We start from the raw sequence: 14,683 nt of genomic DNA, 5'->3' as shown, positions 1-14,683 counted from the left end.
AATTACATCCTGGAGAATAGATCTGCATATTTTATATCGGTGATCGGTGGCAATGTCGCTGTGTCACCTCAGCCATAAACAATCACCAGCCTGTGCTGTTGTCCCATCCTCACCCCATATGGTTTAAATTAGTTTCAACCAAATTTCCAATATTCGCTTATGGCCAACTTTAATGTAAATCCATATATTAGTTATGGCGGGCTTGTTTAATGACTAGAATGAGAATATTAGTTATATAATTAGTTATATAAGCTCTGCAGCTCGCTATGCCGCTCAGGTCCACAGAGGTAAAGTACAAGCCACACAGCGCGTCTCTTCTACTTGACTGAAATCTAGAAACGCCTACTGCCAAAACAATCGTGAAGAATGACGTCACGCAGGAGGCGGGCTCCTATCCAACAACTCATCTTACGTATTGCGTTGCTAGAACTTTCCTTCGTGTCTGAGTAGACTACGCTACGTAAACAGCGGTGCTCCATTTCGCGTTAACGGCCAAGCGAAGCGAAGAAGACGGCGGCCATTTTGTGCTGCCGCGTCTGAAGAGCATACCAGCTGTTTAGCGGTTCACGGCTTCGTTTCCCGCATTTTACACTGAGGAAGAAAAGCTAACAGCTCGTATTAGGCCCGTGTATAGTGTAAGGGGCTACTGACAGACTGGTTAGGACACTGACATCGTCTTTTTGCTCGGCGACGGCACAATGAGGGGAAGCTTTATGGATCGTGACCGAGGCGGGTAAGGCTGGTGATACGTGCTCGCAGTAGCTGAGGCGCCGGTCCTATGTGATTTAGCTCCTTAGTAGAAATACCGCTTTGCTTGGCTTCGCTATAGGGATAGAAGTGTAATGTTGGGTAAAAGCCAAGCCGCACATCGGGGTCACGTCAGGTCTGACATCTAACCACACACAGCGGCTTCTGCTGAGATCCGGCTGTGATGTGGAACCGAACAAGCGTTACATAAGCCGATGCGGCGCGTTCACACTAGATGGAAACTGCGGCAGAAAGCACCTCCGGTTTTCTGCAGTGGCAGCCACAAACAAAACACTGAAGAGAGAGAAGCTGTCCTGTAAGGGGATTGTTGTCCCTACACTGGAGAGAGAGAGAGAGAAGCTGTCCTGTAAGGGGATTGTTGTCCCTACACTGGAGAGAGAGAGAGCCTGTCCTGTAAGATGATGGTTATCCCTACACCGAATGGCCTCTGATTCTGTGACGTCCTGGATGAGCCCTCATATCCAGCATCCTATAGATAACTGATAAGACTATAGGGTCACATCTGTGCAAGGCTGGCCGCCATTTGGTCCACCGAGGGACCCGAAAAAAACAGAGAGCCGGACACCATTGACTGTAGTGGAGTCTGCCTGGTGTCTGCTGGATTCATCCTGAAAGTCCAACAACAACGACTTATTTTTTTCTTTCTGCGGCGGAGTCTTCAATGGAGTCCCTGTCGCAGATATGAGCTCAGGCTCTGTTCATACTATGGATAATTTATCAACTGATCTGCGCCGTTGTTCTGGCGCTGGTTCTGCTGTGTGCTAATATGTACAAGGCAATTTGTTGCACTAAAAATGTCCTACATAACCCACCCACCCCCAATCACAGGCATCAGCGGCCCTGGCGTCAGTCAGAAGACCGGAAAACTAGAGGAGGCTCGCCCAGAACCCAGGAGAGGTGAGTGAAACTGTTGTTTCCTCACATTCCCCGAGCTTCCGTCAATTCTACTCTGAGGTCTGAAGCAGTTTCAGTTTAGACGAAACAAAACTGCAGGTGCAGCCTTTCAAATATTTTAATACCCGATGCATACAAAATCACGTTGGTTATCCAGGTTGATGCTTGGTTTTGGTTATCTTTGGAATAATTGCTCATCCCTATTGTTGGCTAGGTAGGGATGATGTCCGCTTACTCCAAGTTGCGGGTAGTACACCTCTCTCCTCTGTGACACAATTGCGCGCCTCCTACCCCCACCTCCAGTTATCTTGGTCAGCTTGCTGCCATCCTCTAAGTTTTCTCTGGCATTCTCCTCAAGGATACTACTCCCTTCTTATTCCACCCCCTGGGAGTCTGACTTTGGTACTCGTATTTCTCCTGCAGATTGGGATGGGTCCATCTTGTATACACATAAGCCCCCACTGCCTTGTGGTGTGCAGGAAAGGAATTACATAATAGTGACCCATTGGTACTGCTGTCCTGACCTCTTCCATAGGATCTATCCTAGTGTATCCAATTGGTGTACACTGTATTATGTCTGGTGGGAATGCAATGCCCTCAGGCCTATCTGGGATGCTGTATTCGCGTTGTACACTAAAGTGAGTGACAGATCTGTTACACCCTCGCCTCGCTCTTCTCTTCATCATACCGAGGAAAGTCTCCGTTGTTAAGAGAGACCTTTTTCAACATTTTCTCACTGCTGCCAGAACAGTGATTCCCAGACCCTGACGCAGTACGCTGTGCCCACTCTGCTTGAGTTCCTACCAGCTCTTCTCCTCATTAGGAGATTGGAGGCCCTGGTAGCTGAGGACTCTCCCGATCCTTCTAAATTTGAGTCCCTCTGGCAGCCGTTGGTTGATGTTCCAGGAGACTTCGGAGTTTTCTTATTTCTTTATCTAAAATGGAGTCGCCTTGCTCCTCTTTTTGTACAGCGTCTGGGCGTTCCTTTCTGCCATATTGCTCACCCCCCCCCCCTCCCTTTTCTCTTCCACTTTCTTTTGGTGTACCCTTCCCTATCTGTACGCCTGTGTTTTCCTTATGTTCCCTTTTCCCTCTAGTATTTGTCTTTTTTTCTCCTGGTACGCGGGTGGTACTGTGATGGTCGGCAGGACTTTACTTACTGTCCTGTAGTTTTCACTGCCGCCACCTCCCAATGATGCATTTCCCTATGATGTTATTGTGCCACCCATCACTGGTTTCCCTGTTGTTGTGGGCGTTAACAACCCTCTACCTTCCTCACTGTTCCACTGAGATTTCTCCATGATTGGGTGGCCTGCCTGTCTCCTACTGCCTTATTTGCTGCCTTTGTTTTGGCTTTGCTTTCCCTTGTTCTTATTTGCAAAAAACCTCAATAAAAACTGATTAAACCTAATTGTTCAGCCCTACCCTAAAACCCTTTTCAGCTAACTTGAATAAGAATAAGATCCCAAAGCGGACTTCCCGAACACAGATGTGAACTGGGTCTTAGCTAAATACCGTTTTATCAGTCTTTGTAAACCAAAACTAGACGTGGGTCCAAAACAGAGAGGGTGCAGATCATTCTATTATGGTTTTTATGCTCCCAAAAAATTCTGATGCAAAATACTTCTAATTGTATCTACCTGTCCACTGTACTTGTTTTGTGTACAGAGGAATATGAACATCCACTTCCCCTAGAGCCTTTTAAGAGCCACTCGAGTCCCTTTTTCATTAAATAATGGTAGTGTGAACCTAGCCTAAGTTAGGGCATACATTTAAATTTTTTTTTTTTAATTGTATGAACTATCCTCAGGATAAGAAATCAGTGTGTGTGTGTGTGTGTGTGGGGGGGGGTTGTCCAACACTCAGGACCCCCCTGTTCAGCTGTTTGAAGGGGCTGTAGCTCCTATGTCATTCCTATATTACACTTTCACGCCGTTTGACTCCTAGCAGACTTGTCCAATAGAAGTGAATGAGATGAGGCTGTAATTACATCACACATCTGAAACAAATGGCTTGTAATGTAAACATTGAATAGGGCCGTGGCCTCTTAAAACAGCTGATCAGTGGGAGTCTCCAGTGTCAGGGTAGGTCTTGAACTAACACACTAGACAACCCCTTTAAGACTATGAAGGAAACGGGTGTGTCTAAATGATGGCAACTAGTCAAACTCTTCTGATCAATTAAATTCATTATTTATTTTCTAAACACTTTATTGATTCTGATTAAATATAAAGTTTCTTTAACTTACTTTTTAATACTCTATTCATGTCTACTTAACTAGGGCTGGTGGCTCTCGCTTTCCAAAATTTGGCAACCCGGGAGAACGTCTGCGCAAGAAGCGCTGGGATTTGAATGAGCTTCCAAAGTTTGAGAAAAATTTTTATACAGAACATCCCGAAGTAGCCCGCATGTCAATAGTAAGTATAACCCAATGTCAGCAGCTCCCCCCCCCAAGCAGATGATCTGTAGGGTCCAATGCATTTTATCCAATACCAATAAGATGTTTATGACCAATCGCAAGAATTGGTCATCAGTGTTGCAAAAACCCCTTCAACAGTGAGCTCATACCAACATCTGCTTCAACCATAATAGAAATGTCTTGTATGACATCTATTAAAAAATACAAAACATTAAAGGACTAGCTTAATCTTAGACATTTTATGGAATATCCCACAAGTGACTGATAGGTGCAGGTTCCACCTGTGGGATCTGCAGCTATTTGCAGAATGAAGTTTCCCTGGCTGCATTAGAGGGAGAGTGAATGGTGAGGTGACTGACTATGTGTGTGACTTTTTAATTAATTTTTATGTCATTTAACTAAACAAGTGTGTTTGGCTGTTTCTATGACTCGAATATTGGGGAATGGAGAACAGTTATGCACACATCCTCTTCATTCTATGTCTTCATGTAGCAGCCACGTCAGCAGTCTAGAGAAGTGGGATCCGCACCCATCAAACATTTACCTCTTGTCCTTTGGATATGCCATAAATCTCTAAGATGCAAGAACTTCTTTAGGCCTTTATTTCCTCTTATGTTTATCATTGTGTCTTATATCCCATATATACCAAATTTAATAAAGATGTGCTGTAAAATTTTGCCAGCCACGAGAAAGGGAACCGCAAGTCCTGGCATATACATTTTACAAATGTTTCCATTTTCATAGATTCTTAAATTCTGACCTCCTGGTAACACTGATAAATCTTCCTCCAATACTTTAATCCACTCTTGAGGAACTTCTGCCATTATTTGTTTGGTAATTGTTTTACCTTCTCTAAGTAATTGTATTCTCTCATGCTGCAGCATGAAGTTGAAGAACTGCGCAGAAAGAAAGAGATTACCATCCGAGGCGTAAACTGCCCAAAACTTGTCTATACTTTTCAACAAGCCAATTTTCCACGTAAGTTTTTTTTTTTTTTTCTTAATTTGGTACTTCCTTTTCCTTTTTTTCTTGAGCTTCCTGCCCCTAAATGTATTTTAAGATCTCCTAATATTGATGTCCCTCAGCAAACGCGATTAATATGCAGTTGTTGAGGGTGTGAATGGTGGAACGCTGCGTTTTAGAAGGGTACGCAATACCATACACTATAACGGGACAAAATGTAAATTGGCTGCTGATCTTTTTAACTCTACATTGTTATGGGGCTCTGTCGTTGATCCATCAATGTTAACAGTCAAAACCCTGTTATCAGTCCTGATAGCCTTTCTTATTCCCACAGAGCATACTATTTATGTTTTTTTTTATTTTTCTTACGCTACAGAGTATGTTGTTGATGTTCTTCTGGATCAGCGATTTAAGGAACCTACCCCTATCCAGTGCCAGGGATTTCCTCTTGCATTGAGTGGTCGAGACATGGTGGGAATTGCCCAGACTGGATCTGGCAAAACACTTGCGGTATTTATTTTATCTTCTAAATATGTTAGCATTAATCTCTCATAAGACATTCTCTTAAAGATGACCTTTCATGTCCTCACATGTCGGTGGTGTTATATACTGCTTGAAAGCTGATTTCAGCACAATATTAGCTTTGAAGAAACGCACCCGAGTACCGGAGGTATCAGTGATGTTAACTTTCCAATGGTGTATATAATACTGCAGATCTGCAAGGACATGAAATGTCTTGTTTGAAAGTTTAGTTACACTTCAAACAACTACTTCTCTACCGAGAGCTGTCCCCTGCTTCTCACTGTGTAAGGGCTGTATGTAATGAATAGAAAAGAGGCTGGGGCAGGGTCACTTCAAACAGTTATGTCTTGGGCTTTAGAAAACGTAGAAACTTTATTCTGGTGGTGTATGAAAGAGAAGATTCCCATGACTTCATACGAGACCAAGTTTGCCATTCGACCTAGATTTCCAGAGAAATCATTGGTTGAAAACACCAATCTGGACTGGGATATCTTTATGCTGTTCTCAGCAATTGACTAGTTTTATTTGTTTGTGTAGTATCTGCTGCCGGCAATGGTACACATCAACCACCAACCTTATCTGGAGCGAGGAGATGGACCAATTGTACGTACAGAATTTCTTTAAATTACTTGTGTGTCTTAAGCTTGATGCAATCTGAAAGATTGGGGGGTGGGAAATATATGCCTGTAAGAATAATCAAATCTTTGTGTGTTACAGTGCTTGGTCCTTGCTCCAACCAGAGAATTGGCTCAGCAAGTACAGCAAGTAGCTGATGAATACGGAAAGTCATCTCGGCTAAAGAGTACATGCATTTATGGTGGTGCTCCTAAGGGTCCACAGATACGTGACCTTGAAAGAGGTAAGAATAAATTTGTGGTAGTAAATAGTAGTACTGAAGTATCTCTTTTATGGTGGCAGCCATCTTCTCTAAACTCTTGCTCTGAGCAGTGACCAGCTTTCTAGAGATTTGCTTTACAGCAGCCACTTTGGCATAAGAAACCTCATTTAGAAAATGACCTATTAACTCCTATGGAAGATTGCTCTGGGCATGCTCTGACTTGCAACACAATGCAGGGAGAGAAGAGGTGTAATATATACAAAAGTGGAAGTGTCTCTTTTTTATGACTGAAAATTTAACGGAAAAAAATTAAAAGGGAACTAAAGTAAAACACATTTCTTAAGTATCCTTGACGGAAAAATTGATATAATGGGTAATTTTTTTGAATGATACACTTTTTAAACAAGCACTATAAAAGATTCATAATAGCAAAGTCTTCAGTTAAAGATTGTCGGGGTCCTGCACTCGCTCCAGGCTGGTTAGCTGTTTAAGGAGGCTACAACGCTCAGGTGAGCACTGCAGCCTCTTCAGTACTTACCAAGCACAGACTAAGACTGAGCTGCAATCACACCGTATTAACCGATGAACATGACTTCACATGGCCTGAGTAGTGGAAACAATGCTAAGGAGGCGTCACTGCCTCTTCAAACAGCTGATCCACAGGGATTGCAGATGTCCGGACTCCCATGGATCTTAAATTGATGATCTATCCTACGGATATGTAGTCAATTTAAAAGTTTCAGAAAGTGAAGACAGTCCAGTGTTCCTTTTGGAAGGTGACTGCTATGTTTACAGGCATTTTATTACTTTTCGTTTAGCGCCACCATTTTTCTTATTCCCACATATGATGACCTAGTTTATTGCAGTAAATCAAGTAATTGCTTTTTTTTTTTTTTTTTACTTTCATCTAGGTGTGGAGATTTGCATTGCCACTCCAGGCAGGCTTATTGACTTTCTGGAGGCTGGAAAGACTAATTTGCGGCGTTGTACCTACCTAGTCCTGGATGAAGCTGACAGAATGCTTGACATGGGTTTTGAACCCCAGATCCGCAAGATAGTGGACCAGATCAGGGTACTGATATGTATAAATTCATTACGGTGTATTGGCTTTTTTTTCCCTTTGGATTAAGATTTATGCATCCTTACTCCCTGTAATTTTACTGGAATCTGGCATTGTATAATTCCATTCTGTGGAGGTGTTGCCTATTAGCATGGGATTGTTATTATTTTATATGTACTGTGCATGGATTTATTAAGCTTGCTTATTTTGTGTAGCCTGATAGACAAACTCTAATGTGGAGTGCCACATGGCCAAAAGAGGTGCGCCAGCTAGCCGAAGACTTCTTGAGGGATTATGTACAAATCAATGTGGGAAATTTGGAGCTCTCTGCCAATCATAATATCCTCCAGATTGTTGATGTCTGCCAGGAGAGTGAGAAGGATCACAAGTAAGTTTATGTTACTACTTTTAGCCTTTTTGATTCTGCTACTTTAGATATCTACATGTTTTTGTGCAATTTTTTTTATATTTTTTTTTTTTAGACTTATCCAACTAATGGAAGAAATAATGGCAGAGAAAGAAAACAAAACAATTATTTTTGTAGAAACCAAACGTCGCTGTGATGATCTTACTCGCAGAATGAGGCGTGATGGGTAAGTCGCATTATATTGCAGTTTGTTTCTCTTGGGTTTTCTTTGCCCTCTTCCTAAATGTTTTCAATTACTCTTATAGGTGGCCTGCAATGTGTATCCATGGTGACAAGAGTCAACAGGAGCGAGACTGGGTCTTGAATGGTGAGCAAACTATTAGGCCAGGAAACACATTACAGTTCAATTTTATACAGTAAAATGTTTAATTTCGGTCAAAGATGATCAAGGAATCTTATCGGGATCCAATATGCTCCAGAGTAGCCATGGAATGGGTTCCACCTGGCAGTTCAGTAGCAGGGCAGGAATTCATAGGATTACTGAAAAAAAAAAAAAAAAACCAGATGCTTTGTAGTAGATGTAGGTGACCTGGATTTGGCAGGTTTCATCTTCAAATGTTAAATAATATTGATCTGATGTATACTTAGCCTACCTTTTTCTACATCCAAATGGATGCTAATTTTTTAAATGTATCTTCAAAGGAAATTTAAGGTCTTTGTGTGTCTTCATCCATTCATAAAGTTAAAGGGATTCTTCAGGGAATTTAATGTTACTACTTAGGGATTTATTCAAGCTGGACTTTAGGGTTCTGTGAGGGTCAAGTGATCAAAGCCTGCACCCAGCTCCTTGGTTGCTCTGCTTTCTTCATGGAAGGGATTTGTGGTTATAATATAGACATGACTCAAGCCTAACATACCAAATCTTACAAAAATAAAATAAGGCTCTGCATGAAAATAGGCTTTGAGTTAGAGCTGGGGCATTATTGCCCAAATGAAAATTGTGATTGAGCATTTTATTTTGATTATGATAATGAAATATTGTTTTAGTATACACCCCTATTATATGCCACGCCCCCTATTTATATGCCAGTGAATTTTGGTTATTCACATCTCGACAATCCTGACCTGACCTGATCCGTTACCAGTGTGAGACAGGATGGCATGCATGAAAAATTTAAATGGTTTATGTGAGCAAAGTCACAGCTATTAATTGAGCTGACTTTTCAGTTACCCAGCTTTAACTTGAACCCTGTTAAACATAGAGATTGTGTTGTTTGTTTGTTTGTTTTTTTTCTAAAGTCTCAAAAGACAGAAAATGTAATTGTTTAAATCTTCTTTTTAATTTGATTATTATATATTTTTACAGAATTTCGCACTGGAAAAGCACCTATACTAATCGCTACAGATGTTGCCTCACGAGGTCTAGGTTTGTAACTTTACAGGTTGAATACAGCTGATATATTTCCTAACAGATGAAGTCCTATAGAGTTGAGGCTTCATTTGAGGACTGATGTTCTCTCAGTCTTTGTTTCCATTGCTAGGGGGATTTGCTGATTGAGCAGTCTTTTAATTATGCTGCTTAGATTGCTTAGAATTGTTTTACTGTCTACAAAACTGGGGAGTATTACTATTTTCCCATGCCTTTCCCTCCCCCCATACTTTACGTTTAATGAGGGTTTTCCATTTGGTCTAGTGACAAGTTTATTTATATAGTTCCTACTTTTCTGGCCCATGCCCCATCCATTCTTTTCTTATATAAAAAGTAAACCAGTCTGTTTCTTGTTACTTACAGACTTTCTATTTAATTTTATTTTTAAATTTTATTTTGTATAATTTACTTTCTATTTTCTGGAAGGATGAGGCTGATTTTAGCATGTTCCATTGTATTACTGAGGATTGGAGAGCTTGCTCCTGGTGGAAGTTCACCATTGGCTAACTAACAAAATATTATCATGTTCAGAAAACTTCCTGGTCTCCTTCTCCCCAATGGAAAGGTGGTTCACTAGTGTGGGACAATATGTATTCTTACAGTGATTTACCACAAGTACTGTGTGGACAGCGCCTTTTGTATAGTATCAGGTCTAGGCCTTCAATAATAGTTATGTGATATTACTTTTATTAATATGATTATTATATATAAGTGCATGGCTAACTGCTGTGCATGCAATTTCCCGCATTAGGTGACAGGTAAGTTATTGGTTAATGAAATCATTCTGCTCACTTTAGGGATTTTATATATATATATAAAGTATACATATATATATAACTTTTTAAAGTAGTTTGTAATATTAAATCTTATCTTTTTTGTTTGTTTTTGACAGAAGCTGCAGATCACTCTCAGTACAGGGCCAGCTGCCTGTCGAAAATAGAGGGGGATGAACACTGGAAGCTGCCCCGCTAAAAGGGCACTGGCTTCTTGCACTCTTCCCTCGCAAAGGTCTTGTACTGAAGAGGCAGTTTTTGGGTCTGCATCTCCACCCCTTAACTTTCCCACTCTACATCGGGGTGCAAAATGTCTGCTTTCCACCCTGACAGCTGAGATGGGTCTACACCCCTTTCCCTTATGGCTGCTGGTATGATGCCATATTCAATAGAAGGACCACCTTTCTAGAAGGGAGATCACCTGGTGCTTCCCACTGTGCTATCTGCTGAGCAGCTGTGGGAAAGTTCCAAGCCAAGGAAGACTTGGGAAGTCTCTTGGCTTTCGAAGCAGAAGCATAGCCCCTTCTGCTGTTTTTCTACAGACTCCTGTGACTTCCTCCATTTCCAAATGTATTAGCCCTTCTCTATATCTTAAAATGAGCTAGAATGCTGCAAGGTATGTTTCATTGTCTGCTTTTATCTTGGTGGCCTTAAGGAAAAAAAAAAAAAAAAGTGCCATTTATATTGACATTTTTCCCTATTTACATCTTCCCAGCCTGAAGGAGCCCAAATTATTTTCATGCTGATAACCACATTCCCACTGCTAAATTCCCCTTCCCAGTATACTGGGCAGTTTGTACTGGTCTTGCATTTCTCCACAAAAGTGAATACCTCAAAGTTGAAATAGCCTGCAGCACTTGTAAATGATCATCCTGTAATAAGAAACAGACCTGTGCAAGGCCACCGTGTTATTTCTCACAGTAGAGGGTTGGGCATATGAAACTGTGGGGCTTCCACTTCTGTTTTGTTACTTGTTTGCAACAGATGAGTGGTGGTGGAGGATGGGGTCTCTCTTCCCATATTAACAGGCTCGCTGGAGTTGGAGCTAGTGGTTCTCCCACAGAAGCATCTAGCCAAGCCAGTGCACGTGATGGGACCTCTTGCTGCGCCTGGACCATTGATGCATGCTCCCTGCTCCGGTGGCCCTGTGTCCATGGATGAAGGCGGTAGGACCGCTAAATGCCAAAAAGGATGGGATTAGCATCAGCTGGTTCCCCACCTCACTGAGGGAGTGTGCATCAGTCCGGACAAAAGCTCACCGGAGGATGAATCCCATGGTTCGACTTCAGCTTCAAATGACTGTAAAATTGTGTGCCGTTAAATGAAATACTGTGCTTATTTGTCATAGGGCCTTTAGTTTCTAGCATGCAATGTTAGCTTTTATATAACAGACAAGGGACTGTTTAAAAAACAAACAAGGGACTGTTTAAAAAACAAACAAGGGACTATTTAAAAAAAAAAAAAAAAAAGATTTCTACATTTAATACAGGTTGTGAGTCCCACAGTTAACATATGTAAATTAATTTAGATCTCTCCTATAACTCTCCCTTGTCACTGCAGTATAAACTCTGCAATGTTTTTATCATAAGAAAATAGAAATATGAAGTTTTACATGTTGGAAATGGGTAGACGTTTGATTATTAGGGACTATTAGTACAATTTATAACATGCCCTTTTAGAATAGTCATAGTGTAAGTATCCAATTGTTGCCGATTTGTTGGTATTTTTTTTTTTGCCTTTCTAATTGTGTGTACGTGTGTGTTCTGAATTGTTTTAGTTTCGTTTTCCAAATGTCCTAACTTTCTATTTTTGTCCCTCTCCTCAATGTATTTTTTTTTTTCCCCAACACATCAATTATCCTGATCACTGAGCAGATGTGGAAGATGTCAAGTTCGTCATTAACTATGATTACCCAAATAGCTCAGAGGATTACGTGCACCGTATTGGACGCACGGCCCGTAGCACAAATAAAGGCACAGCATATACTTTCTTCACTCCTGGAAACCTTAAACAAGCTCGTGAGCTGGTGAAAGTGCTGCAAGAAGCTAACCAGACTATCAATCCTAAACTTATGCAGCTGGTAGATCATGGACGTGGTGGTGGTGGAGGTGAGCATTTCCAGTTCTGGTATGGTAGGCTGTCTGTGTTCTGGTTCAAATTCAGCATCACAATTCTTGTTTTTTGACAAGCAGAAAAAATTTGCTTCGAGTTTCTGAAGCAGAAATTTTCTGCTTAACAAATTCCGTGTCAAACTCCTACTTGCAAACTCCCCCTTTTCTGCATATTCCTTAAAGCTCCACTCCTGAAATGTTTTTATTTTTTAATTTTCTGCATAATTTCTTTACTTCTAAGTACCAGTTGTTTAATTTCCCCCACTTTCGCTTGATTGTTTCTCCTCATGTCCCCAGAAACTGTAGTTTCTTTCTGATGATTTTCACAATGCTCATAGTTTTAAAGACATTTGATTCCCTCTGAGTATTTGAGTTTTCTGCAGAGCATTTTAAAATTTTAGATCGAAGCTAACTCCTGATTGTATCTTGTTATCCATAGGTGGCCGATCCAGGTATCGCAGTATTCCAACCAATAATAACCCAAACATGATGTACCAAGAAGAATGTGACCGGAGAATGCGTGGCAAAGATGGTGGTAGACGTGATGGACGGAATAACCGTGATGGAATTGCCAGCAATGGAACTGGAAGAGACCAGGGACGTCAGGGATATGGTTATGCAGGGCAGAGTTCCAATTTTCAGCCTAGTCAGTATGGCTACGGGCAGGGCGCATTTACAGCAGGGGCAGCAGGTAGCTATGGTGCAGCAACGTATGGCCAAGCACCACAGCCGCTGATGTCCCAGCAGTTCGCCCCGCCCGGTACGCCTTTGTTGAACTATATGAATCAAGCTGCTGGTTATCAGTATCCACCCCCACCCCCACCTCCACCACCTCCTGCTCGAAAGTGAGCCTTTAATTGGTTCATATGTTCCATTTTTTTTATTAGCCTGTTTGTTATGAAAAAAAACCAAATTTTTTATTTTTAAACATTTTCCTTCAGGTTATTTTTGTCAAGTGCAAGAAATTGATCTTGAGGATAAATCTTATTTTCACTATACCTCATCTTCAATTTCAGTACTGTTGATATAAGTTGAGGACCACATTTTTTCTTTTTTTTTTTTTTTTTTTTTTTCCCCTCTTTGGAGTTCTTTGATAGGGAGATAATTCTGGATGTAGTAGTAGTTGGGTCTTCCTCGCATGTAAAATCATCATATTTTACCTCCCACGTATCAAATTCCATCTGTGAGACATTCAGAAATATTGCTGTATTGATGTTTTATACAAGGTGTTTTTTTTGTCTTGTTTTTTTCACCTTCCCCTCCCCCTCTCTCCAGGTAGGTAAATGATCCTAAATATGAGCATATGTTTTCCCCTCCTTCAGCTGTTAGTGTTCATTTTTATAAGTCACATGTACATTTTACCCGTTGAACCCATCTCATTACTATACCAAGGAAACCCACAGTTTGGCTTGGTCAGTTTTTATATTTACGAAGCGATACTGCCATAGAAATGCTGTCTTCACCAGCATCTCAGGTGTTGAAGGGAATGTGGGTTTTGGAAGTTTAATTTTTGAAGGTAGGTTCCATCTACCCAGAGTGGTTTTACATCTTATTAGTAAAAATTGACCCTACTTTCAAGATCCACCCCCCCCCCCCTCCATTTTTTTTTTTTATTTATTTTTTTTTTACCGGTAATTTGTTCCCAATTTCTAAGTGGCATATTTTAATTTTAGCATAGTCAGAATTACCAGGGCGGTCTCTTTAATGTTGCTATGAGAGAGCAGCTTTTAGCCCCATTAATTTCAGAATTCGGCACAGTTTTGTTTTTGTAAATAAAAATGTCTGAAATTATTCTTTGTGTACATTTCCTTATTCTTCTTTGAAAATGTCTGAGGCAGCTGTGTATGTTGGAACTGTATAGTCTGTAACAAAACATTACAGTGTGGGTATGTTCACACAGAGTTTTTGTGCAGGCTGAAAAAAATTGCTTTAGGGGGCAGGAGGATGTTGGCGCTGATTCTGGCACAATAACTCGCGGCAGAATCGGCGCTGAATAAGACTCCCATTGACTTCAATGGTTTCCGTTTTCCATGCGGAATCCATTGAAATCAATGGGACAAAAACCCTCCCATTGATTTCAATGGGTTCCGCGCAGAAAATAATTTTTTTTTTTAGTGCCGATTCTGCCGCGAGTTATCGTACCAGAATCAGTGCCAACTTCTTCTGTGTGAATGCCCCCATAAGAACTAGGAAACTTTTTTTTTTCTTTTTTTAAAGTTTGCTTTAGTTTTTATTGAATTTTTTTTTAATTACAATACAGAGAATAGAGTCTTGTAAATTGCATCATACACAACTTTAATAGATTTTACTGTACGACCCAAGATTGAAAAGTAAATGTGTAGTAACGTCCAAAACTCAGAACCTTCTGACTAGGAAGGGGTAGGAGGAGGAAACTGACTTCCATACACAATATGGACCTTAAATCTTTTTTAAAAAATGCTAGCTGTTTTTGCAGGGGTTTTTTTTCTGCCTTATATTAATTTCAATGGGGTTTTTAATGCATTTCAATGGGAAGTCAGTAGTCAGAATGCGCCTGAAG

At 40.8% G+C, this 14,683-nt stretch overlaps 1 protein-coding gene across 2 annotated transcripts; it reads left to right on the top strand.

The window, feature by feature from the left end:
• The first annotated feature begins 483 nt into the window (after window positions 1–483).
• Window positions 484–13,886, top strand: DDX17 (DEAD-box helicase 17). 2 transcript variants are annotated; one of them, XM_075286612.1, is made up of 13 exons: window positions 486–733; window positions 3,944–4,079; window positions 4,963–5,059; window positions 5,421–5,554; window positions 6,104–6,169; window positions 6,284–6,425; window positions 7,316–7,476; window positions 7,680–7,852; window positions 7,947–8,057; window positions 8,137–8,198; window positions 9,198–9,257; window positions 11,908–12,141; window positions 12,584–13,886. In XM_075286612.1, exons 1-13 carry the CDS (start codon window positions 699–701, stop codon window positions 12,991–12,993), a joined length of 1,821 nt encoding a protein of 606 aa, XP_075142713.1. In that variant the 5' UTR covers window positions 486–698; the 3' UTR covers window positions 12,994–13,886. The 2 variants fall into 2 exon arrangements, with proteins under 2 accessions (XP_075142714.1, XP_075142713.1); XM_075286613.1 differs by lacking the exons at window positions 11,908–12,141; window positions 12,584–13,886 and adding an exon at window positions 10,153–10,643 and having other exon boundaries at window positions 484–733.
• Window positions 13,887–14,683: the final 797 nt, after the last annotated feature.

This window comes from Leptodactylus fuscus, chromosome 9, assembly GCF_031893055.1.
Source record: "Leptodactylus fuscus isolate aLepFus1 chromosome 9, aLepFus1.hap2, whole genome shotgun sequence".
Classification (NCBI taxonomy): Eukaryota; Metazoa; Chordata; class Amphibia; order Anura; family Leptodactylidae; genus Leptodactylus; species Leptodactylus fuscus.
Note: the sequence above shows the minus strand (reverse complement) of the source record. Positions and strands in the feature narration are given on the sequence as shown.